General features: G+C 40.7%; 2 protein-coding genes across 2 annotated transcripts; both read left to right on the top strand.

Annotated features, from left to right (window-relative positions):
- The first annotated feature begins 4,333 nt into the window (after positions 1–4,333).
- sinhcaf (SIN3-HDAC complex associated factor) lies at positions 4,334–11,497 on the top strand. Its single transcript, XM_046860209.1, has 6 exons — positions 4,334–4,489; positions 6,737–6,864; positions 6,979–7,078; positions 7,170–7,293; positions 7,854–8,004; positions 9,054–11,497. Exons 2-6 carry the CDS (start codon positions 6,737–6,739, stop codon positions 9,316–9,318), a joined length of 768 nt encoding a protein of 255 aa, XP_046716165.1. The 5' UTR covers positions 4,334–4,489; the 3' UTR covers positions 9,319–11,497.
- A 3,485-nt stretch (positions 11,498–14,982) lies between these two features.
- caprin2 (caprin family member 2) lies at positions 14,983–26,382 on the top strand. Its single transcript, XM_046860153.1, is given in 22 exon segments — positions 14,983–15,126; positions 16,036–16,142; positions 16,145–16,278; positions 16,353–16,415; positions 16,495–16,581; positions 16,665–16,900; positions 17,850–17,932; positions 18,860–18,997; positions 19,069–19,106; positions 19,245–19,499; positions 19,578–19,619; positions 19,692–19,826; positions 20,575–20,656; positions 20,728–20,768; positions 20,844–20,957; positions 22,149–22,238; positions 23,540–23,665; positions 23,738–23,909; positions 24,032–24,223; positions 25,120–25,217; positions 25,301–25,367; positions 25,456–26,382. Coding segments are annotated over 22 exon segments (2,838 nt in total). The 5' UTR covers positions 14,983–15,121; the 3' UTR covers positions 25,989–26,382.
- The last annotated feature ends 655 nt before the right edge of the window (positions 26,383–27,037 follow it).

Genomic DNA, 27,037 nt, shown 5'->3' with positions numbered 1-27,037 from the left:
CTAACGTCTCTGAACTCACTATTTTTTAACACTATATAGACAAAAGTATTAGGACACGTTTTTTGCCATATTCGGTTACTCCACGATTGTCTTCGGATGCGGTAGCATGAAATCCAAACCTGTTCCAGCATGACAATGCACCTGTGCACAAAGCCAGCTCCATTAAGATCTGCTTTCCAAAGGTTGGAAAATCTCCTGCTATAGAGCTCCAACCCTATTAAATGTGAATGCTGACTGCACCCCAGGCCTCTCTACCCCACTTACATCAGTACTTTACAAAATGTAGTAGAACCTCTTTCCAGAAGAGTGGAGCTTATAATAAAAGTAAATGGAGACCGGACTAGTCTAGGCTAGTACCTTTTTATGAAATAACCATATGCACATGTTGTCTTTAACCCAATGCTTCAGAGCAATTCTTCAGATGCAATGTGCACATTAGCTCTAATAATTGCATTTTTAGAATAGTGGTGTTTGTATAAATAAAGTTTAAAACTTACTGATTAGCAGGAAATCTTAGCTACTGGAATTGATGCTAGACTTACCGTCAATTAGCATAGAGAAGTGAAGAAACCAGTCAATTAATGCAAAATCTTGCAAATTAGCATAACTAATCTGCATGTAATTATATTTTGTTTACTCCTGCATACTAAAACATTTTACTGAGGTAGGGTCTGGGGGGCAATTCCTCACCTTCCACAGCACAGTGCCTCAGTGGTGGGCCGCTCTTACCTTAGAGACTGAGGTAAAAAGGCCAGCAGTGCTGATGGTAAAGGCCCTGGGCAGATAAGATTGACATGGCAGCACATAGAGGCTGGAATCTGATTGGACAAAAAATCTAACATACACGTACTGGAAGCAGTGCAGCCAAGAGAAACACTACAAAATGAAGAGAATAAACTGTTGGGAATAAATTAATACAATTTCATGGAACAAATATTTAAATGTAGGTTGTAAATGTAGGTCAGTGCTTCTGATATTGTTTGGGCCAGTGGAGAAGGCTTTGACCGCCCATGCCTTATCTAATGCAAATGTACAGAATGGCTGTAGTGCTAACTACAGTTGTGTAGCATTTCTATGTGTTTATTGAAATGTAATTAAACATATTCCATTTCAATAATAATAATTTCAAATATAAATACACCAAAATAGTGTGTGTATAGCAACAAAGTACTAATGCACAGAGCAGTGTATGTTCCTGAGGTACCAGTGATCCTGTCTTTTTCACTCTACAGCTGGGGATGGTCTCAACTTCCTAAAGATCAGTGAGGTTCCTGAGCAAATTGAGCAAGAACTTAAGCATGGATTTGGATTGTAATTAATATCAATAACAATATACCAGTGCTTCAGGACCACAGGTTGCATGAACAGCACCCATCACTGAACACCTCAACAATGATGAAACTGTAATGAACGGACATTCGGTGTTGAGGATGAGTTCCGTTTGGAGTCTGGAGTTCCTCTCAAGGTTTCTTCTTCATGAAGTCTCAGGGAGTTTTTCCTTCACCACAGTCACCATTGGCTCACTCATTATGTACAAACTTACAATTATAAGGAACAAACTTATAGGCACTAAATGTATACATTCTTTTCCACATTTTTATAAACACTTTATCTCTGTAAAGCTGCTTTGCGACAATGTCCATTGTTTAAATAATTCTACAAACAAAACTGAATTTTATTGAATGTCCACTCCTGTTTAAATACGAATATGTGAAACACACCAACATTATATATCTGTTGCATGTTGAGGGTTAAGTGCCCTGCTCAGGGGCTCAAGAACAGAAGCTTAGTGGTGCTGGGATTTGATCTTCAGATAAGAAGTTCTTGATATGGTGATATTGCAACTGCAATAAAATATCCTATTACTATTTGTATAGTTATTATTATACAGTTATCATTAACTGCAAAAAAAAAAAAAAAAGAATAATGTGGTCACTCTTATGGTTGTCTCTCTCAGAGACAGGGCATTTAGTTTTTGGTCAGTTTTAGTTACCTGATTTCTCAGTTGGAAAACTGACAAAGCTGAAGCAAGGACGGATTTTGGATCTCTGAAAACCGGAACGGGAAGTGAGATCTTACGCAGCAGTGATGTGAAAGAAATAGGATCGTTTTTATTCTGCTGTATCGAACAGAATTCAGGTCTAATCTATTTGTTAAAATATTCTGTATATTTCCTGATTCTATACTATATGGGAAAAAGTTTAAAAGCCAATTTAATATTCTGATTTCTTGTTTAGTTATTATTCAATTTCAATCAATTCATTTTATTTGTATTGCGCTTTTAACAATGAACATTGTCTCAAAGCAGCTTTACACAGATAATGTGGTGAATAAAATTTAATATGTTCTTTATAAGTGTAAGTTTGTCCCTGATGAGTGAGCCGGTGGCGACTGTGGCGAGGAAAAACTCCCTGAGATGGCATAAGAAAGAAACCTTAAGAGGAACCAGACTCAAGAGGGAAACCCATCCTCATCTGGGTTGCACCGAATGTCCATTTATTACAGATAAACGATGTTGTGGGGTGCAGTGATGATGATCAGAAGCGAACTGTAGTCCTGAGTCAGTGTAGCAGACTGTTGACATTAACTACAGTCCAAATCCATCCTCAAAGCTCCCGTTCTTACTCCGGAATTTCATGGAACCACCCAAGGTGTTGATGAGAAACCGTCCCAAGCTGCACAGAGCGGCCTCCAGTCGAAGAGAACACTATCCAGAGGCAGACCTGGACGAAGTGGGAAGATCCACGGAGGGAAGAGGAAAATATATTGGTTTTGGGAATATTAAAGTGAAGGAGTTGTTTGTGTGATATAGTTTGCTGTGCAATGCTGATATTTTATATTTGGGTTTTTTTTGTTTGTGTATTTTTTTTATTGTTATTCTGACATTATGATTTCTGTTCCGTTTCTCTATTAGCCACTTTTCTACTTATTTGAATAAGGGCATTAAGAAATGCTCAGGCAGGAGATGAGGAACGTTTTCTTATTGTCATTGATAAGATTTTAAGAATAAAACTTCTGTTAAACACAAGAAAACAAAAGAAAGGGCATAACAGGTGTTTATGGATGTCAACATAAGGATTAAAAAGGGATGTCCTGTATATATTAATATATATTACTATATATTTAATATATAGTATATATTAGAATATATTTATTTAAATTTTATTTATTTATTTATTTTATTTATTTATTATATATATTATATTCTATTTAATATATAGTATATATTATATTATATATATTTGTATTATATTTATTTATTTATTTGTATTTTATTTATTGTTTTATTTATTTATTTATTATATATATTATATTATATACAATATATAGTATATAATATATATAGTTTGTATTAGAATATATTCAAAACAATTTTTTAAAGAAGATTAAAAAAGATATTGTTGGTTTTGTGACAATGTAAGAACATATTCTCCTGTGTTATAGTTTCAAGGAAATGTAGTCCATGACCTTGTTTCTATAAAATGTATGTGCAACCCTGACCAGCACAACCGTGTATTTTCCTTCCTAAAACTGTGACGACAAAGTCATTATTACACAATTGTACACAATATCTCTGTATGATTCACTGGAACTTGGAGGACCAGTCACTGTTCCAGCATAATGGTGCTCCTGTTATTAAAGCCAGCAGGTTGGTAGAACTTTAACGTCCTGCCCAGAGTCCAAACACCTTCTGGGATGGCCTGGAAAACGTACGAGAAACTAGGAATCTCCTCTTTTCCAGCATCTTAGTGATGCTCTTGTAGCTGAATGACCTAGTGGAAGGTCTTCCCAGGAGAATGGAGCTTTAACATTAAAGAGGGGAACACGTGTGGAATGGAGTGAGATGTTCATCTCATGATTTCAACGCTCCATCATCAAGAGCATCCTGACCAACTCCATTGCATATTGTAATTTATATATCTCTTTCCTTACATACATCTGCACTTTATTTATGTGTATTGATAGATAGATAGATAGATAGATAGATAGATAGATAGATAGATAGATAGATAGATAGATAGCATATTGGTCTCATAGTCTCTTGGATGTCAAAATACCGTTTAAAACACACACACACACACACACACACACACACACACACACACACACACACACTTCCGCGCAGCTGCATTACAGCCCTGTAGCTCCGCCCCCTCGCTCAGTGGGTGTCTCGCCTCCTAGATTTTAAAAGGCAGACAGAAGAGGCACCATGGCAACCAAACCCCGCCCATCTTTTCCCGCGTAATTTTCTCGTCCTTATATGGGCAACACAACGCAGACGCAGTTTGACGTCAGTGGTGCTATGCAAATTAGGTTGATTGAAGAAATTCAGAAAATGGTGGACGCCAGTGGCGGCGCATGCGCAACCCCGTTTACTACGCCGCGACGGGAAAGTGAGACGTGAAGGCGTGCGTGGAGCGGTGGCGCATTGTTTAATGAGGAGGAACCCTCGGAGCGCGTTAGGTTCAACTGATCGACTTTCATCGAGGTAAGAGGGACACTTTTTTTGGGCGGGTGGGACACGAAATCGTGGAGGTGTCGAAGACTGCAATGCGTGTTTTTTTAAGTCCTTTTGAAAAAAAGAATCAGGCCGCTTTTTTGGGGGGGGTATAAGTTTACATGTCCTGTAGTTGTGACGATGCTCTGCGACCCCCTGCCCCGGAGATCACTTTCTAAACACGTGCAGAAGAAAACATGCGCATCTCGGGGGGTGTTAATTTTTGCGCATTGGGCACATGGCGGTGCCATGTTTTTTTTTTTTTTTAACGCGCGCGCATCTCTCCTGTATCTGGTGACTTTATTTCTCCTGATTGTGTAGACTTCACTCGAGTCAGATGTTTCTCAGAGGGCTTCGGTCTCGAAAGCTCGCGCAGGCGACTGAAAAGTTCACACTTTACTGGTCTTATTTTAATCTTGATGTCGCACATACGGCTCTTTAACTCTGTGTGTGTGTGTGTGTGTGTGTGTGTGTGTGGTCGGTCTGTCAATCACATGCACGCACTTTGAGCGCGCACGCACACTGCTCCTAATGGTGGGTGTGCTTCAAAACAAACTTGCCTCCTCTGTGATCTCTGTTGCGCGCGCTCACGGTACCATAGCAGTGCACTAACTGATATTGGGGTTAAAAAAAGACTATTATATACTATTATATATAATTATACACGCTCCAGTGTGTTTCTAAACTTTTGATTATTTCTGAGGATCAGGGTGCAGTTAGATGTTCACACTCTTGAGTGGACGCGTGCATGGAAACTAGTGTTATGTGAGATGGAGTAAGTGTTCGCGTGCGGCACGCGCGAGAGGGGCAGCATGGAGTCGGCGACGCGCACACGCGCGCGCACAGACAAAAGAGGGCGCGAGCGTCGCCGTAACTCCTTTTTTTTAAATATACCGCCGCAAAAACGTCGTTAGCGCCGGATTTCAAGCGTTTTAACGAATCTGCCGGAAACCTTTCTCGATTACTGAGTCGCGCTTCCGCACTGAGGAGCCAAAATGGAGCACTGTGATGCACTTCACTTCCCTCAGGCGGCCACAGTGCTAATGATGGTAGTGTGGGGAGGGCGTTATAAATTTATATAATAAAAAAAACAAGCATATTGGATCCGTACGCCGCGTTTGGTGAAACGTATTAACGTGTAAAAAAAGTTTCGAACGCGGACTTTGTGCCGTCGCTCTGCCCGCACCACAGAGAACCCCCCTCCTCCTCCTGCTCCTCCATCATCTCCTCCTTCCCTTTCTCTGTCCGCTGGAGGGCGGCGCCATGTTGGATTGACGTCACCAACCCCGAGTGACGAGCGCGCGATCTGTCCGCGTGTGTGTGCGCGCGCGCGCGAGCTCGTTTATAATGGGGTCATTCGGACGCGCGCGTGTGATTATTGTGAACGGGATGCCATAATATATATGCCAATATATATAATAAATCTGTACTTTGCCCTTTGGAAAACATTTATTTGGTCCATGTGGCACTTTTGGTTAATATTGGTTACTAAGGGTAAGGTGAATAGGTTTTCAAACGAACGTAAGGTGACTGTGTGTGTGTGTGTGTGTGTGTGTGTGTGTGTGTGTTTTAAAGTAAAGCAAAAAAATTTTTTCCTATATTGCCAGTATCAAGATACAGAAAGAAACATGCAACACAACAATTATTTACACAAAAGTCACACTCGAATCAAACGAAACATCCAAATTTTTGTTTATTTTTCATTCGTATTCAAATAGGAAGCAAGTGAAACAAAAACAAAGCTGAAGGAAGCGGTCAGTGCATCGCAATTAATAAATGTAATATAAAACTATATTTGCCGGACTGAAAAATCCGTCCCGTGTAGGTCTCTTACCCGAGTGTGTTCATACGTGTTTTGTGTTGATTGTCTTTCAAGAGTGTGTTACATCGGATCCCACTTCATCGCAAAAGGGGCGAATCGCATTGGTAGCTGCTTTATGTGTCTTTATTGTAGCGCATCTTTGACAACGCATCGAGATGAGGATCACATCCTCCTCAGTTATGGAGTTGTACATCTCTAATATCTAGAAAACAGTCTACTAGACTGAACCCTGTTGAAGATATCAGACAGACTTTGCTCCTGAGACTGAAATTGTTTTAACGAACCAGTGTTTTATTCCTATTTAAATTTGTCATGTATTTGTTTGTATTTGCTTTAAGCGTCTTGAGTTAAATGCAGCATTTTCAGTCATTGATTTTTATTTGATTTTTTTTTTCTTGTTCTACCTGTCCTTGCAGATGTTTGGTTTCCATAAACCAAAGATGTACCGCAGTCTAAACGGCTGCTGTATCTGCAGAGCAAAGTCCTCCAGCTCACGCTTCACGGACAGCAAACGCTACGAGCGAGACTTCCAGAGCTGCTTCGGGTAAGCACACCTTTCTAAACTGATTGTACGGGTTAAAACTCAGAGCCAGATGTGATGGTTCACTGACCTCCAGAGATGGGCAGGGTTTCACTTTGTTGTATGACGTTCTTGCAGCCTCTGTGAAACACGCTCTGGAGAAATCTGTAACGCGTGCGTGCTGTTGGTGAAGCGTTGGAAGAAGCTTCCTGTCGGATCCAAAAAGAACTGGAATCACGTAAGATCACTAACGTGACGATTACTAACCCCAACCATGTGACAAAAGTTAAGTCGTTTGATTGCGACCCGTCCGTTGCTCCGATCTGCAGGTGGTGGATGCGAGAGGTGGCCCCAGCCTGAAGATGACGGTGAAGTCTAAGAAGGTGAAGCCTCTTTCCAGAAGAATCCGGCCGAGTCAGATCCACCGAGTGCAGAACGAGCTGAAGAGAAACAGTGAGTGTTGGGTTTTGTTTTTTTTTTTTTTAAATACATTGCAAGAATGAGGTCAGGGTTTGGGGCCGGGCGATACCACAACATAACATTAGTATCGTGATAAACAATACCACGATATTTTACGTTTTTAAATGATCATAATTTCTTTTAATATTTTGAACGTTTTATATTTAAATACTCACTGGATGCTACAAATCAGTTTATATAATATCAATATATTTTTAAAACGAAACTAAATAATCTGCCACTGGATTGACAATTTTAAGCTTGTAACTGGGAAGTTTGTGCAGAAAATGCACTTAATGATTTGATGTAATATTTAAAAAAATGATTCCCATAATTGTATAATTATGCCAGTCTTTAATTGTATTTTTCGTTTAATAATAAATCATACGTAAACATTTGTCTCTCACAATTAGCTGTAAAGGTTATTTTTTTTCTAAAGTTCTTGTTAGTTTTAGTTTTTCAGACTTAAGGAGGCGTTTTTCTTTCTTTCTTCTTTTTGATTTTGTGAAGCTGTAGACGTGATTGCGACGTTGTCTGTAAATATCTCTGTCCAGATTCGGATGCTCACAGCACCACCTCCAGCGCTAGTCCCGCCCAGTCTCCCAGCTACAGCAACCAATCAGACGAGGGTTCGGACTCCGAGTTGGCTCCCGGTTCTGCTCGCTCTCCAGTCTTCTCCTTCCTGGACCTGACCTACTGGAGAAGGTGTGTTGCCCTTGTTACGACTGTTTCTGGAAATTATAGTGTTACTAACTAACTAATGACTGTTGATGATGTAATTTCTGTCTGATGTAACAGACATGCGTCCTGAACACCTGATTTGTTTGCTCAATCTGTGTTCAATGTTGTTTATATATATTTCGCTTTTAATGATGGACTTTGGTGAAAAGCAGCTTAACATAATTCAATCAATTAAAAATATATATGAGGTGGCCAACAGGTGGCAGCACAAGGCTGCACGCACAGTCACAGGGAGCACCGACCTTCATAAGTCAGTGTGCCGTATGACATCTGTTCTGTATACAGCAGCAGCTATTCTGACCACGTGTGCACCCTGTCACCGAGCTCTCCTCACACATGAGTTTCTCACCGGAAACTACTCTCATTTCTGCTCCCACCATACTCGCCAGAATTGGCTCCTGTTGACTTTGAGCTGGATCTTCTACCATCTTCGGGATAAGGACAAAGTTCACCGTTCTGACATCATTGTGGAGATCCGGCATGAATAGCAGAAGGTGCTAAAGTCTTCCAGGAGACATTCCAGAAGTGGGAGCTAAATGTAGATGAATAAAGTACTTTCTTGTACAAAGAGCTAGTCTCAACTTTTTGGTTACCACCTCGTATTTTAGGACCATAAATTAGTCCTCATCTCTTCAGTGATGTCTGCAGTGAAGTTAAAACTCCCTGAGATGGTCTTGAAGAACCAATCTCAAATGGAAACCCATCCTGATCACAGAACATCTCTTCTATACAAATTAAATACGATCCTTTGAAGAGGTTCTGATGCTGTCCATTGTTCTTAAAGGGTGTTCTTAAAGTCCATATGTGCATATGTGGGGGGGAAGTCAGGGTTTTTTTTGGTTTGGATTTTCTATTGGAAGGTTGTGGGTTCAAATCCCAGGGCCCCTGAGCAAGGCCCTTAACCTTGTCGCTTAATGTGATTAAGTCGTTCTGGATAAGGGTTAATGCTGTAAATGTATGAACTGTTCAACTACATCAGCATGTGATTCACGATGTGATTCATGTCTCTTCAGGCAGCGCGTTTGCTGCGGCATCATCTACAAGGGTCGCTTTGGAGAAGTGCTCATCGACCCCCATCTCTATAAACCCTGCTGCCAAAAGAAACAGGAGCAGAGCCCTGAGGAAGAGGAGGAGGAGGATGAGCAGGAGGAAGAGGAGCCCGAGCTGGAGAAGGAGGAAGGGCAGGAGAACGGGAGCGTGCTGGCTTCTCCGCTCGCTCCGCCCGAATCTCCACCCCCGCCTCTAAAACCCGAGCGAGACGAAGAAGACGAGTGGTGACTCGGACTCACAGGGACAATTACGGGGTCTGAAGTGTTCAGACGCTCGTAAAGAAGTCCTCACTCTTTCAATTTTCTTTTTTCTTTCTTTTTTTTATTTAATCCAAGAGCAGCTGGAACCTTTTCTCGCCGGTGGAATGAACAAGCTTACTGTGTGTAATTCAACATATAGATTACTTTTAGCGAGTGTGTGTGTGTGGGAAGAGTTGCGTTTATTTTTATTTTAAGCTTCTGATCGAGATGCTGGATTTCTGGACAGCATGAAAAAGTAGAAGGTGCTCAAGTCAGTGGAGAAAAATCTTCTTATTGTCATTATTGTTGTTTTGGGTTTTTTTAGTGACACGACTGAGCCGGGAAGTAACGATCCCTTTTTTCGCTCTGTTGTTAGAACTCGTGCTCAACTCGAGACGCTCCCCGAGTCCAGCAAGTGGCGTCAAAGTTGACACAGCAGCACTTGTGTGTATACTTAAAAATATTCGCTTTCAATCGAGCAATATACAGGCGTATTCACGTGAACATCTGCGTCGCCCAGCTGTGATGCCCTCAGGTATCTCACATTAACGTGCTCACATTATTACAGTGGGGTATTCCCAGTGACCACCACATGTACATGTGTTAATATTTTATAATCTTCATATTTTTCTTCCCAGCAATATCCATAGCCTGCATGAGCTCTCCACGCAAAGCAATTTTACCCCGAAAACGAGTATCCGCATGAATCTTGCACGGCCGTGTGGGGGAAAAGCCACAGAGATCGATTGCGCTTTTGTTTCCGCCAGTTTTTGATACAACAATAATGAATAAATAAATCATATATATAAATAACTATATATATTTTTGTAGGGAAAAAAAAATACCAAAAAAAAGAGAAATTATGGCACCGTCGTGTTTGTGGATGTAATTTTTTTTTTTTTTTTTTTTTTTTTGATTCAAAGTCAAACTAATTTTAAAAGCGATTTTGAATTTGATAAGAAAATATCAAGTTTTATTTATTTACGCTCATTTACTGACACTCGCTCTAACATACAGTTACCTCCTGTCTTCAGTCTGTAAATAGTATCGTGGGTGAAATTTATTTGAACGGTTTGAACGATATCCATTTTCTCGTGGCTTTTTTTTTGCTTTTTTTTTTGCGCTCACACTCTGATTATTGATTGCTTTTTTGTTTTGCTTTGTTTGAAGGGCATTGTCTATTTTATTTCCTTTTGTATCAAAAATGCTGAACATTTTCTGTTAAAAAAAACAAAACAAAACAAAAAAAATTCCACTCTGATGTAATGTACAACAAGGGTTTAAAAATGTTTTTTTTTTTTTTTTCTCCTCCCCCTAAAACATTTATTCACAAAGCTGGTGCTAAATAGCAGTCCATGGGATTTGACCAAAAATTATATGGTGATTCATGATGAAAAAAGAAATGAATGACGTCAAAAATCAATGCGTCCGTTTAGTATTTGCTATAAAATGGATAAAAAAATTGTCTATCAATAATAAACATTTATTGTGATATCAGTATTTGGAGCTCAATCAGAACTAGTAAAGAATCGCACAACTTGTGTACAGCAGAAGCAATAAAACATCTGCAGGTCATGTTTCATGTCTCAGATTCAAAAGGAACGGTTTATTCTTTCTTTTGTTCCCCAAAGAAACACATTCTTTATTTCTTCAAATGAAAAACACTCCATTAACAAAAATTTTTTGTTTTTGTCTTTCACTGTTGGCAGCTGCGTGACGTTTTCCTTCATCATGTTCATTACCCAGACTCTGCGCTCGTCCGTCTCTCTGTACATAATCAAAGATATTTTGAACTGTATGGTTATAATATTTCTTTGTTATTTATTTCGTATTTATTTTTCAACACATCGCATTTAAGTTAAAAAAAAAAACTAGGAACGTTTAAGGAAAAACCATCGCACCGCAACCCGTGAGGTTCTTTTACTCCGATTTCACACTCCAAGCACATCGTGACGGCTGTATTTAATCGTGTCACGTGATGCCGGTACCTGCCTGTTACTTCGCTTCGGTTTTCTTCTCCTCTAAGTAGGTGGTTCTCTTTACAGGCATGTATTGTAGCTATGCACTTTGTATGAACTTTTATTAGGATTAAAAACAAATTAATTTTTTGAATTTTTTACATACTCTACTTTTTACTTGTAACTAAATAAATGTAGCTTGTGATGTTATTGGATGTGTACGCTGTTTTTTTTGTGTGTGTGTGAAATTTCTTGTTATATCCTTCACCCTTCCAGGAAGATGTTCTACTCGATTTCGTGGAGATTTGCTCATTCAGCCACAAGAGCCACAGAGATAATTCGATTAAAACATATACATTTTTAAGGTCATAAATCAGTCCTAGTCTACACAGAGGTGACTGGTGTGAGGGAAAAACTCCCTGAGATGGAACCTTGAGAGGAACCAGACTCAAAAGGAAACCAATCCTCATCAAAACAAGCATTTTCATTACAATTCAAATACAGTTCCTAACATGACCTTTTGAAGAGGTTCTACGCTTTGGTGCTGTCCGTTGTCTAAACGCCGTATAACAAACCACACATTGCAAGCTGATATTCGGTTGTCCTGTTCAACATATGAATGTGTGTCAAACCCTAATGCTAACAGATGTTTTTTTTTTCTGAGCTACTGGGACAGTGATCAGTTCATTTCCAGCTCAGTTCATTCACCCTAAAAAAAAAAAAACCTTTGTGTCATAAATATGCCAGAAAATGTCATGGTTTTTCAAACATCTTAGTGGGGGGAAAAAGAACCAACTCAAATGTCAAATAGAAATTCAACTATTGAGCGCTACATCAATGACACCAAGCTACTTACACCTGGAGCTGAAAGACTTTATTTTCCATAAAGAGAACAAAGTGTCTGATGGTGAACTCTGGGATTTGACATTCAGTGAGCAAATGCTTTAGTGACTGACTGACTGACAGATAGATAGATAAATAGACATAGACATACGGTGCAACCCAGATGAGGACTGGTCTCCCTCTTGAATCTGGTTCCTCTCAAGGTTTCTTCCTCATGCCATCTTGGGTAGTTTTTCCTGGCTCACTCACCAAGGAAAAACTCACACATAAAGAACATCTTCATTCTTTATCACCACATTATCTGTGTAAAGCTGCTTTGAGACAATGTTCATTGTTAAAAGCGCTACACAAATAAAGAAATTAATTGTATATGTTGAGCAGGATGATGATTAACAGCTTGCGACGTTATTAGTGCTGTGCGTTAGTTTGCCAATAATAGCAAAACAAAGTGCAGGTAAACGTGAATGTGTGTACATTAAATCAATAAGCTATGAACAGTGAAAATGTGTAGAAGCTTTAATAGTAAAAAAGTAAAAAATATATATATATGATCTATGTATGAAAATGAAAAGATTTGAGTAGATGCAAGATGAGAGGTGGAAAGTACAAAGTAGATTTTTCTGGTATCAGTATTTTAATTCACTGTTTATACTTTTTACTTTTCACTCATTACATTTTTTTACACAAATATCTGTATTTTTTTACTTCTTACATTTTCAAAACAGGCTCGTTACTTCAGTTTTAATCTATTTGTTGACATGATCAATATTCTTCTCATTGCATGTCGTTTTGAGCCCTTCAACCTTTTTCTTTCATTGCAGCTTTTTTAATCTACCACTATCATTTCCTGGCTCTCACACACCACAGGTAGGCTAGTTTTTAAAGCTAACAATGAACAAGCAGAAGGCAACAAGAAGTATGTGGTTAACGTTGATGAGACAGAGGGAGTCAGTGACGTAAACATGACTGAGAACAGAGACTTTCCTGATCACATGATCATCATCATCTTTTCTCTGCTTGTGTTCTACATGGTGGATGTTCAGTCTGGATACATTCACTAGATAACAAATTATTTAATTATTTTATATCAGTATATTAATATAATGTGAGGTCCAGTTATATATATATATATATATATATATATATATATATATATACATCTTACAATTCTTCTTTTTTTTGCAAGAAAATTATCAAATATATTAAAATACATTTTTATTCCTCACCTTACTTCTTTGATCTCTAATAAATAAAATGTGAATGAAATTGAGATTATACAAACATTTAGCTTCAGAAGAGATGAATCTTTTGGTGCTAGCTGTTAAAACCCATGCTCAGGGCTTTGCTGCCACTCCCCCTTTCTGACCATATAATGCTCTTCACTCTGCACCTGCTCATAAAGCAATCATGTGATGACCGCTAGCATTTCATCACGCCAACCGATCGACTACCAACAACAAGGTCCTTCTGAAACATACAAACGGTGATACACAGCGCTCACTTTTCTCATGTGGTGGATGATTGGAGGGTGGAGGATGGTTTAACAGTAAACAGTACAACATTGAAGCATTACTTACATTTAAATACACATTCTGGCTTTAGATCAACTCCTTACTTTTGTTTAAGTGCATGGAGTTGAGTTCCCACTTCCCACTTCAGAGGTAAGTCTAATGAAGGAACTGAAGTAGGAAGTCCTGGATGCATCATCAGTGAATTACAGAGGAGAAGCATAAGATAATTATTAAGTTGCTCTGAATAAGAGCATCCGCTAAACGCTACAAATGTTAAGCAGTGACAAGTCGCCAATGTGCAGGAATGCTGAAGGTTATGACATGTTCTAAAAGGTTCACTAGCTATGGGATAAATATATATATTTGTATGGATTTTGAGACACCTGCATGTTTCTATGCAACAAATTCAGTAAAAGGCAAAAACACAAGAATTGGAAAGTAAACAAGTGGAAGGAAGTTCTGTTGAGTCCAAATGGGAAATGTTCGTCTCAAACAGAAGAACTTGTTGTCCAGACACATTGAATTCCTTCTGGACTGCGGCTCATTGGAACCGACTAGTCACATTAGAACCGTATGACCTGAAGCGTATGTTTAAGCTCTGTAAGCGTTAATTAGAGAGCAAACATTTGTCATCTATGATGGAACGGCCTGTCCATGTTCTGTTCCAGTTGTGTAGCCATGACCTGACTGTTCACTTGCTATCTAACATATCCCACACCGGAGCCAGAGTACGAGAACATCAGCGTTATTTACCAGTTAGTTGTTTTAATATGAAGGCTGATCAGTGTTTAGAATGCATTATTTGATCTAACCCTAAGCCTAACTCTAGATCAGGGGTCACCAGGTGGCCCGCAAGGACCACATGAGTAGCCCGCAGGCCTTTTCAAAAAATAGCTGTTTCCTACTTTGTTAAATCATTGTTGATACTTATGAGAAATCATTAACATGATCAGTGTCTTCACATAGATGAATATCATTAATTATTAATAATAACATATAATAACAAATTTGTTATTTCAGATCATACTGAAAACTGTGTATCAAACTGGTAGCCCTTCACATTAATGGTACCCAGGAAGTAGCTCTCAGTTTCAAAAAGGTTGGTGACCCCTGCTCTAGATCATCAAGCTGGTGTATTCACACCCAAGTGTTGAGTTATTTAGAAGGTTCTGACCTTTTGGGCTTCCCACATAGCGCCCTCTGGTCTGTAGGCTGTGTAGCGCGCGCGCGCACGCAGGCGGTCGCGCGCTGCTTCCATTAGCGTGATGACGTCATGATTGCCCTCGCAGCTGCCGAGGTTCCCTTGATGAGAGTGCATAAAAAGGTGAGAGGAGCCTCACATGGGGCCTTCCTTTCAAACACCTGCTTTATCTCTCTCGCTCGCTCCTTTTCCCTTTTCTCAATCACTCTATTTCTTTCCCTTCCTTTTTTTTTTTTTTTTTGCAGATCTGCACGGCTGCGTTCACAGCAGGGGAGACGCATGAGGTCAGTCCATGCTTTTATTTATAAGGGGTTTATTATGGTGTGCAGTCAGAGAGCAGATGATGATCTGCAGCAGAGATCTTCTGATCTGATCAGATCTTTTGAGCTCTGAGTTTCTTTTTTCCTGCACATTGGGCGGTGGCACTGGGGTCTGTTTCTGGTGTGCATGTGGGCTGCAGTTTGATGGAGGTTTCAGGAGCTTGCACACTTTTGCTTAGTCAGAGGCACAGAAAGTTGCACATTTCTACCTTTCTTGCCTAATTGTCCAAGCTTTGTGGTAGCTGATGAGCCATGAGCTTCAATTTCTTCCAAAAAGCACAGGTTTTGGGTGCCATTATTTATGCACTGGACCACCTTTTGGGTTTTAGGGTCAAATCAAGAGGAGGAGTGAAACCCGAGATTAAATCCTCATGGTCTCCGTAATGGATTTTAATGATTTGAATGGAAGTTGTATTGGTTTAATGGATGCTCTTATTGCTCCTGGTGGTTTCTACTGGTCAATTATTGCCTTCTATTGGAGGCATCAGTATTGGAATTTAGAGAATTTACAGAAAATCTAATGGTTTCCACTACAAACACTATTACAATCACCAGATGCATTTTCCTTGTGGTTCTGTGTTCATCAAAACCAAGAAACCAGTTTTAAAACTGGACGTTTAATGGTGAGAATATGGAGTCATACTGGAGACCAGTAGATTGCCAGGAGTGTTCTGGTGCTCCATAACGGTGCTCCACCAATGGAAGTCAACAAATGGGATTTAAAATTCCATGAACACCTTTGGCACAGTTGGTACTAATTGGGGGACCATTAAGATGTAACTCATCCAGACCTTTAAGATGGTTTTCTCCTTTTGATTGTTTCTACTGATTTCATGATGTCCGCAAATCTCAAATTCCTCTTTTCCTCTTCAGAGAGACACGAACCATGGTTCAGCTTTTCCCATGTCCAGCCTCGGATGCCGTGGCGCTCTCCGAGTCTATGGACGAGAGGGACGCTGAGCTGGACGGCAGCCCGGCGCCGACTCTCCTCGCACCCTCACGGCTCTCCAGCTGGCCCTGAACCCATCCGAGACGGTCTACCATGGATACGAGACCTACATCGAGGAGGGGCTCCTTTGCCTCCGACACAAGATCCGCAACATTGAGAAGAAGAAGGTGCGCATCGTGATCTTTTCCTTCAGCTTTGTTCGGTTTTTCATTTCTTGCTAAATGCTGTTTTCATGTTGCAGCTCAAGCTGGAAGGCTATCAAGCGCGATTAAAGAACGGGGACATGCTAAATCCAGACCAACTGGTGAGTAGACTACCTGAGCTATTCCTAAACCAGTGTGAGATTTGATGGCTATAATGCAGTCTTCGCTCTTGAACTTCAGGAGGCAGTTGGGAGGTATGAAGAAGTGATTCACAACCTGAAGTTTGCCAAAGAGTTACAGATGACTCTTCATGCTCTCACTCAGGATGTAAGAACAGATCTCGCTCTTTCTTCATTTCTTTTCCCTCCTCAATGTGTCAGAACCTTTTTTTTATTATTATTTTTTTAAAGCTGTTGAAGGCCCAGAGGAAGGCCGTGCGGCACGAGCAGGTTCAGAGATCCGAGAGCGAACAGAGGCGTTTCAGTACGATGCTGCAGGTCCAATACGTTCTGCGCAGTCTCCAGAGGCACGACGTCAGGAAAACCTTCAGCACGTGCGAACAGGCTCGATACCTAAGCATGCAGGAAGTGGAGAAGCTGCTGAACCTCGCGACGATGCTGGCCTGCAAGAGGGACGAGAGGATGAGGTTTGTACATGCAGGAAATATATTGAAAGCCGTGAGGACGTCTGAATGCCGAATAATAAATAAACATAATTAAATACATACCGTATTTTTCAGACTATAAGCCGCTACTTTTTCCCACGTTTTGAACCCCGCAGCTTAAAAAAGCTTATTTATTATTTTTTCCTGGGTTTTTCCCGGTTTCACAAACTTCAAACCAAAAAACTGAACCCCATAACATAGACCGAACAAATTTCCGAACGGAAACGAAAAAACGCACCTCACCTGTGTTCTGAGCTGCACAGCATCGGGAGAAAAAAACGTTTTTTGTTTTTTAAACGCACGACGATGCCAAAAGATAAACTCCAGAGAGAAATAGTTGTGAAAGGAAGGAGGAAGGCAGTGAACAATGACTTTCTTGGTAGGCTACTGTTTAGATACAAGCCGTTGTAACGCGTTGAGTCTGGGTGAAGGGAGAGCTCGCTAACTCCAGTTGCAACAGAAATCATATAAACACAGATAGGTTTCCAAAACTCCTGCTTTTTTATTTTTCTTGGCAACAGCATTACGGGTTAGTCAGAGAAACTTAGAAATGAGCATCAGAAGATGATAAGGACATATTCCTCGGTCTTGCACACATGCAGTAATAGCGGAAAAATGTGGAGGCAGGCTATTCCCAAAATACCGCTATGCTCTAAAGGAGCCACAACATATTTCACCCGTTACACCGTGTAACAGACACTGTCTTTCGTTAAAGCCTGTGTAAAGTTCATTAGTTTCAGTGTAGACACCTGCAGCTTATTTATGTTCCAAATAAAAATCTTTGTCAAATTCAGTGGGTGTGGCTTATATATGGGTGCGCTTAATAGTCCGGAAATTACGGTAATATAAAGCAATGAAATCTTCACCTTCATGTGTCAAAGGAATAATAAAATATGGAGTTATTTATTTTATTTAAAAAAAATGTGTGCAGTTTGGAAGATCAAATGGAACAGGCCTCTTTTGTTTACATGGACCTACTGGATGGCAAAGACAAACCAGTTGCTGGCTCGACATGTGCGTACACACTCCTAACACACCTTGTGATGTCGGTTCTGCTGCACTCTCATCACCATTTGTGAAGATCTAAAATGTTTTTTTTTTTTTTTTTTTACCAAACTGATTTTGTGTAGCAAGCTTGGAGATGTTTGTCCGCTTTTCCATACTGGTGCATGTGGATGTTCCTTAGAGTACAGGTTTATTTATTCAGGCTGATGATTGGCTCATCTTGTTCATAGATCATGTCTGAACTTTCTAGGATCCAGATTTTCTAAGCTATAATATCACAGCAGGATTCAAGGTTGCTTTCTGTTTTTCCTAATGCCCCTAAACCTTCAGACATGAAGCATCAATGAATCCACCTCTGTTTTCAGGTGGTGTATCTGGTGCTTTTTTTCTCTGATCATGTTAACCAAACATGGTGCAGGAGGTAAAATTAGATCTTAGGAAGCACACAATGCATTCAGGCACGGAATTTTCCTTAACGGCTTTTTAATAGCACATGAGCACATTTCAGATCTTCCTGGAAGGTTCTTTGGAGCCACCATATTTGTATTTTATATTGAATCTTTTGGAGGAAAAAGCAAGTTTTGGAAAATCTTCTGTAGATTGAGACCAAATAAAATAAATACAAAAACCAGAATTTTTTAAGAATGTCGTGTCCTTTTTGCGATTGTCTGGGAATTTGATAAAATACGGATTATTTAATCTTTATTAAATAAACAAAAATTTTATACATAAGTAAAAAAAAAAAAAAAAAATCATTTTTTGCTTTACCCTTTTTTTTTTTTTTCCTTTTTTCCCTGTTTTTATGAAGGGTACCAATAATTCTGTAGTGCACATTTTTTTTTTTTTCCTCCAAGCTTCAATTTTCCTTAACTTGTAAATTGTAAAATCGTTATGCATCAGCTTGTAACTTATTTCCCCCCTCCCTCCTTTTCCAAGACAAATCCCTGAAGGAAAAGCTCCTCAGGCTGGTGGACTCGGGTTTATTTGATCACCTCCCAGAACCTGAAGAAAATCCAAAAAAGGATGAAGTACAAAAACCTGACTCTTCTACATCAAAACCAAGCTCCTTAAATGGTGAGCCTCGCTGGATATTCAGAAGAATTGTGTATGCACATGTATGTGTGATCTGATCTTTTGTGTTGCAGCTGTGAGTAGTTCGACCTCGGACGTGACTTCTCGGCAGGTAGGAACTGCTTATGTCCAAAGATTTCGCCTTTTTTAGTCTGGAAATGTCTTCTTGAATCAGCTTCTGCATCAGTTCCAATACATAAATGTCAGGTCTTTGGACTGAAGTGGGTCAGTAACTTTTGAATGATGCCAGTTTTCAAACAGACGCTACGTCAAGGAGCGTGACCCCACACCACCCGGTCAGGGCGTGAACCTCAACGTGGAGCCTCCCACCTGGAAAGGGGAGTTTTTAGCTCTGAAAGAACAGGAACCACCCGATTCCTGGGACATGGAGCTTACAGATCCGCCAGCGTCCTCCAAAATGGTGTTGCAGAAACCGTGGAAAGGAGCTGCAGGATTCATCCCGAAGTCCATGGTCACCTTGAAGCCTGCTGTCGAGACTAAACAGGTGGCCCTTTAATGTTGTTTCACTTCATATTACGATATTCAACTGTGCTTGATCTTGATCTTTTTTTTTCTTTTTTAGAAACGTCAAAGGAAAAATAAAGGAAGCCATGGCCTTAAATCTGTAGGTGTTTCCTCTCTTGGTGCTCTGATTTTTGGTTTGCTTGGACATGTTTAATCCGTTTTGCTGCGCTAGGATGTCCAGATCAAGAAGGCCGTACCTGTGGAGGTGTTTAACTCTCCATCCTCTCTGGCTAAAGATCCTGCCCTGCGCAGACAACAGCTCGATCACCTGATGGATCAGATCACGGGATCCTTCAGCTTTATTCAGGTACAGAAGCGCACAATGAGCTCGCTCTTCCTCCTTCTCCTCCTCCTCTTTTTTTTTTATACATTTTTTTTTTTTTAAATTGTTGCATTTTGTCGTATATAATTACTGCTTTTATTGGTATAGAAATATTATTCCTCTCAGGTCTTCTCTCTGTTTGGTTTTATTGCAAATATTGAATGTTTTTATTGGTTCCATGTAGAACCAATTAAAAATCCTTCTTTTACTCTTGCATTTTTAGTTTTTCCACAATTTATTCACTCCTTTTATAGTAAATATAAGAAGAAAATGTTATTTTAAACTAAAAAAAAAGTGTGGTTGGATTAAGGTAAAAGTGAGTAAGGCTCTGGGTTACTGATCGGACTTTCAGGGGGGCAAAGCTACCACTCTTGGGGTGGCCCTTGAGCAAGGCCCTTAACCCTTGGTGCTCCGGGGTGCTGCATCATGACTGACCCTGCCCTCTGACCCCAACTTCCTAACATCAATGGGATATGGAAAGAGAATTTCAATGTGCTGTAATGTTGTAATGCTGTGATCTTTCTTTCTCTTTACTTTTCCTTTCCTTTTCTCTTTTCATTCTCTTTTTATACAATACAATACAATTCAATATTATATACATGAAATTTATTAGCAGAATAGAATATTTTCTGTAGGTCGAACATGGATATGATGAGTAAGTAAATCCTTCATGTGAACATTTACACTTCATGTGAATTCTAAAGAACAGTCAGTTGTCATTATGCTCCACCAGGACTCTCTGCTGGATGGAGAAGCCACGCCTGGGAACGGCCGTACCAGAGGTCTGCGCCTGTCTCCCGGCTCCTCTCCCCTGGGTAAAGAATAATGACTTGACTTGTATCTGACTGAACAGTGGCCTTGTATAACCGAAATATAAATTTTGCAGCTCAGACGATCCCGACTGACCTCCTGCCTCCATCCCAGAATGTAAGGATTTTTTTTTTTTTGCTTTTGAAAGTTATTCTTTTTGTTTTGTATTCTGATTCCTCCTTCATATGCCAGTCAACTCCTCTTCATGGCCACAAGTGTCCTGGAGATGCCCAAAGCTCTCTGGCTAATGGAGATCAGCCCACGGACACCTCAGATTTGAAGCTGCACGCTGAAGACAGCTTGCATGTAAGTGGTTTTATGCGTGGTCTAGGACAACGGTGCTTCCGTGAGCTGCATGTAGTGGTGCACAAAGTACACATGCTTGAGTTGGAGCTACTTGGTAAGTTACTGTTTTAGTAAAACTTAAAGTGCTCCTTTTTAAACTTTCACTTGAGTAAATGTACAAAAGTATTTGCCTTCAAATGTACTCGAGTATTAAAGTACTATGGCTTTAATGTTCCTATTTGATTCATCAGCTGTTTAAACCGAACCAGTGCCAATTGGAGGTTGGACATTGGACCTTTTTGAGTGTTTAAAGGCTCTGGCATGGAGAAGCTGGTGTTGGATCTGTGATGATCACAAATGTTAAACTATTTTAATTTGCTCAGTAGCTCCTTGTTCTATAACCACAAATGACTGTATAAGACTGTAGAAAGATCATTACTCATCTTACATTCCAGTGCTCATGTTAGTTCTCACTCTCCAGTGTTCTGTAGTGTTGAAAGATTTATAATCACACTCTTGATGTCACCCAAATGAGGATGGGTTCCCCTTTTGAGTCTGGTTCCTCTTAAGGTTTCTTCCTCATAACATCTAAGGGAGTTTTTCTTTGTCACAGTCGTCATGGCTGCTCATCAGGGATAAATACACATCGTTCACCATAACTCTTAAATTCTGTAAAACTGCTTTGAGGCAATGTCCGTTGTGAAAAGCGCTATACAAATAAACTTGACCTGACTTATGTGAAGACTTTTACACCCATCATTCTATTAATAGATTGTTGTGCTATTAATGAGTCAAACATGGATATCTATGAAATATCATGAGCCTAAAACCTTTACAACTTTTATATATAAAAAAAAATTCTGCTTGCTGCTGAACTGATGTAGGTTTGTGATCAGTAGATACACCAAGTGCCAATCAAAGCAAGTTCAAAACAGAGCACACGCTCGACCCTGATTGGTGGTTTGCGTCGTGTTTGAACGTTAAGTTTTTTTTTTACGCAAAATGTAGACAAGTTGAAAGGAATATTTGATTTTGAAATGTGAAGTAAAAGTCTCCCCAAATGGAAATACTTCAGTAAAGTACACTAACTAATTACATTTACTTCCTGTGTACAACTGCCTTCATAATGGAGATGTACGTCTGATTCGAGGAGAGAGAGTTACCTGAATGAGGATTTGGTTTGGTGTAATCGAAGTGCCATTTGGTTTTTAGGTGACTCAAGATAAAGGCTTCACGTCTCCACCTCTGTACTGCAGAGAGCCCTGCATCTCCGTAACTCACGACACTAAAAACACGAGACAGGTCAGTGTTTCACATCACAAGACCACTTACTATCAAGCTGTCTTCTCAATTATCTGTTCAATCTCGAATTTCCTCTAAACATTTTATATACACTTTAATTGAAAGATTATCTCCAAGTTCTGCTCGTCTCCGTCCGTGCAGTCCAGGCCTGGGACGAGCTCTCTGTATTAAGTGTTCTGGCTGGAGAAATGACTCTAAAAGGCAAAGATGAGTCTATCTGCTCACCTGTTTAATGTGAGCAAGGTCATGATCAGGGTTGTATATTGTAGAGTTCTTATACTGCTCCGACATGAACCATGTACACTTTGGAGGAATCAGAAGAGGATGGGTTCATCTATACCGTACAGCTCTTCAGCATTTATGAGCTGGCTGACTTCGTGGTACTTTTTCCTCGTTTGCTTGTATGTTTGCTTGTATGGTGTAGTGGGTTGCATGTTATGGAATGGTAGCTATATTGGTTCAGGATTCCTTCCACCATTCAACCTACAGGTACATGATGTAATCAGGAATGTTTACTTGAGCAATATTTATTTCATGTACAGAACTTTCGCATGGAATCATACACATTTCTTCTAATCTGAGTAGGTGTTTCCAAGCTTTTAGCAGGCTCTGTAAGCAAGATGAACTTGTCTCATGGCTAGTTCTTCAATATATTATACTGGAAATTTTATTAAACCAAATCGGGGAATGTTAAAACCCCATTTTGACGATTTCGTTTTTTAAACAATGACCATGTTCTGATTGTAACGAGATGTTCATTGACCCAATACTTTTGAGAGATTAACTGAGGATTAAGAACAGGCTTTGACAGGAAATCCATTGTGTTGCTGTTTGTACACTGTTTTGAGAAATGCACTTTCTGGTTTGCAAATAATTGCAATGATCCACTTTTGGGACTTGCATCTGAATGACCTACCTAAATAAAAATGTTAACAGTTCTTAATGACTGTTACATACACAATTTTGGGTATCTTTGGAAAGGAAACTATAGGTTTAACTATATTATATGATCATGGACAAACCGATGTTATAAACTTTTCATATACAAATACATGAAATCGGTCCTGGAGCAAGCCAGAAAAGCAATCGGTTAAAATCCACACGTCTCATTAGTTTATATTTCAAGCGTCATGAAGATGTACTTAAAAAATGAGATTCCCCCTGTTTTGAATAACATGCGTGTTGGACTCCTGTAGCCGTTCAGACAGGGAAAAAAAAGAGAAATTTTACATATTTTGCATTTGGATTAAATCAAATCCAATCAACGATGCCAAATTATCCTGACGCGTCTCGTATTCCAGGCAGGAAAGCAGCCACTTTCGAATGGAGAGATTCCCACACCTGTCCTGGCCCAGACCTTCACCACTCCACCCAACAGAAGATCTCTACCTCCGACCAGCACCGCATCCTTCAGCAGCCTGCACTCTGTGAGTGTCCCCAGATAAATGCGGTGTTTGACACGGGCATGTTTTCGAGCGACTCGTTTACGCTGTGTGCAGGTGTTCAGTGGTGAGGTTCCTATGACCAGAAGCTCGGAGCTGAAAACCGAAGAAAGCGGCTTTTTAGAGTCTGTGTGTCTGAGCTACAGTACAGCGAGCACCATGAGCCACAGCACGGCGAGCACACAGACGCCACCGGAGCTCAGCCTGCCGCAGGATGACCTGCAGATGGGTAACGCAAACAAATAAGGGTCCGATATGAAGTAACTTGGCCGTGAGAGACGTGATCGAGATAATGCAAGCTATCATACATTTAATATCAATTACGCATGCATTTCTTGCTTTTCTTCCCAGAGAGTGCATACCTGTCAGAAAGTGATATCAGTGCTTCCAGTCACGTTTATTCGTCTCCTGGTCCAAATTCAGCCCCTCACTTTCAGTCTAGTCTGGTCCAGCAGTATTACCCACGCAGTACACTTCGAGGTATGACACACGGTGCAAGAGGGCTCTTCCACTCCTCACTTCGCTCACCTGGGGCTTCCAGAGGTACAACCTCCTCTTTTTCTCCGCCTTAAGCATGTGCCTCAAGCCTGGACTTCTCTTCGGTCTTTGGTGTACACTAGAGTTGGGTCTCAGCAGGAGTCTGGCAATACAATGGGTTGCGATATGATTCATTGTACTGTAAGCAAGATGATGTATTGGGATATTTCTTAAGGGATTAACGCTGTATTATTACGCTAACATTTGGGCCGTGTCCTTATGGTAGTACTTCCTGTCATTGTAAGTTCAGAGAGTTACCACAATCTTTCTAGTGATCTCTAGAGGAAAGTAATGAATTTTTATTAATTTTTTGAGAATCTATCCAGTAAAATATCGCGATCCTCAGTGTATCGATATTTTGCTCCACCCCTAGTGTACACAATTTCTGTTCAATCCTCTGTTGCTTGAAGTCAATAATGAGGCGGTATCAAAAAGTTTCAAGACTAGTTTTGTAACATGCCAACAGAGGGCAGCACAAGGCTGCACACAAAGTCACAGGGAGCACCGACCTTCATAAGACATCATCCTGTGTACAACCGGTGCTGTTCTGACCACGTGCCCACCTTTATACCGAGCTGTCATCACCATATGATCCATGATTTTACTTCTGCACCCACCCTACTCGCCAGATTTCGAAGAAGGTGCTTGACATGCTTTAAAAAGACATCAGGACACATTCCGGAAGGGGCAGGAACGCTAGACGCGCTGTATTGCTGCGCACACGGATCGTTTTGAAGGCGATGCGTAAACGTAGATACTTCATTGTAAATGGATTTGGTCTCGAATCTTTTTGATGCCACCTCATTTACGGTCAGTGGTGCTGTCTTTTCTTAAAACTGATGCTTTTGAGATATTTTCCATCCCTGAATTTGATGCAAGTCACATTTCTGGCCATTCCCCAGGTGGTTATGAGGTGCACAGGGTAAACATCCGTGCTCCAGGAGGAGGTTTTGCTGCCCAAACCCATCGTGAGACTGGATCTGCTCCTTATACCGCCCAAGTAAAAAAAAAAAACATCCTTTTTGTTTATTGGTGGCACAGCTTATAATTAATGACTTGATATCGATTATTGTTGCTTGTTAGGAGAACGGGTATCAGCCGAGTCATAAACGTCCTGGAGGAACCGCACCTCGGAGGAACAGCTCAGTTGGTACGTGTTGCGTAATTCCTCTTGTTTGGTAGAGATTTTTAATCAAAGGTGAATTGCAGGTTCAATATTTATTTTTGCTCTTCAGCAGGTTGGAGTGACTCCTCCCAGGTGAGCAGCCCAGACCGGGAGGGCACGTTTATCATCGACTCGGCTCAGGGTGACACTCACTCCATGTCGATCGCCGGCCCTCCTCCTCACACCCTGATGCACGTGTACCCGCAACTCCGCGTGGCCTTTTCAGCCGCCCGTGCCACCAACCTGGCACCAGGTACCCTGGACCAGCCTATTGCCTTCGACCTGCTCCATAGTAACCTCGGCGGTGCGTTTGACGCCCCCTCTGGTCACTTCTCCTGCCCGGCTGCTGGCACCTACGTTTTCTTTTTCCACATCCTCAAGCTGGCCATCAGCGTCCCGCTGTACGTCAATCTGATGCGCAACGACGAGGTGATGGCTTCGGCATACGCCAACGATGGCGCACCCGACCACGAGACGGCCAGCAACCACGCCGTTCTGCCTCTGCACGTCGGCGATCACATCTGGCTTCGTCTCCACCGTGGCGCCATCTACGGAAGCAGCTGGAAGTACAGCACCTTCTCAGGCTTCCTGCTCTACATGGATTGACTTCCATATTGTCACTCCTATACAGGCACATACTGTACACTGGGAAATTGAGGCTTCCCTGCTAATCACTCACCGCACTTTATCTCCTCTTCTCGATCCTCCTCGCACACACTAGCACTCAATGTGATAAGGTTCATGTCTGCTAATTCCGAGCCGGTTTACGTTCGTTTGGATCCCGGCGTCCTCTTGAAGCCATGTCTGCTGATTTGTGCCTTTTTCTTTCTTGGTTTCTGAGCACTTGAAATCGCTTGAAAATAATGTAGTTTATCTGAATACTTGACACGTTGAGCACTTTAAAAAATGGCGGCACTGTGACTGTGTGTGTGGTGGATGACTTGTGAATGCTGAACCAAATGCTCCTACTTTGTGCCTGAATAAAAGATGTGCAAAATTATGGTCCATTGTGCTGCTTCTTTTTTTGGTGGTGCCCTCTAGTGGAGAATAGACTAGGGGCTGGACGGCAGTTTATTATTTTTTGTTATTCATTATTCGTTTATTTATTCATTGATAATTTATACACTTAAAGCGACCACAATTTAAGTCATTAACGCAAGTACATTTAAAACAGCTGACTACCAAATACAATTTTATTTTATCTATTAAACTTGATTTCTAAGAATTTGGCATATGCTTAAATAAGCATATTAAAAAAGAAGCGAATGGGAGAGAAGTTTGAGAACCACTGGGTTTTTTTTTTTTTTTTTTTTTTCTGGAAACGCTTCATGTTAGTCATCGGTGATGTCCACCAGGGGGCAGCAGCATCAAACACTAAAGCAAATGTGCGCTACAGAAGTCCAGCTTAATTATGTTGATGTTAGGAAGCTGGGGTCAGCCATGATTCAGCATTCCTAGAGCACGGAGGGTTAGGGGCCTTGCTCAAGGGCCCCAAGCATTGCAACTTGGCAATATCATGGTGTGAACCCCTGACCTTCTAATGAGCAACACAGACTTGACTACTGAGCTACCACATCCCCAATTCATTTGGGTCAATGTGTCCAATGTGTGTTTTGACTTGAATTGAGTTTGAACAGATGTTTAACATAATTACT

The sequence above is a fragment of the Silurus meridionalis genome, chromosome 10 (assembly GCF_014805685.1).
Source record: "Silurus meridionalis isolate SWU-2019-XX chromosome 10, ASM1480568v1, whole genome shotgun sequence".
Classification (NCBI taxonomy): domain Eukaryota; kingdom Metazoa; phylum Chordata; class Actinopteri; order Siluriformes; family Siluridae; genus Silurus; species Silurus meridionalis.
The sequence above is the reverse complement of the archived record's forward strand: the minus strand, read 5'-3'. Positions and strand labels throughout refer to the sequence as shown.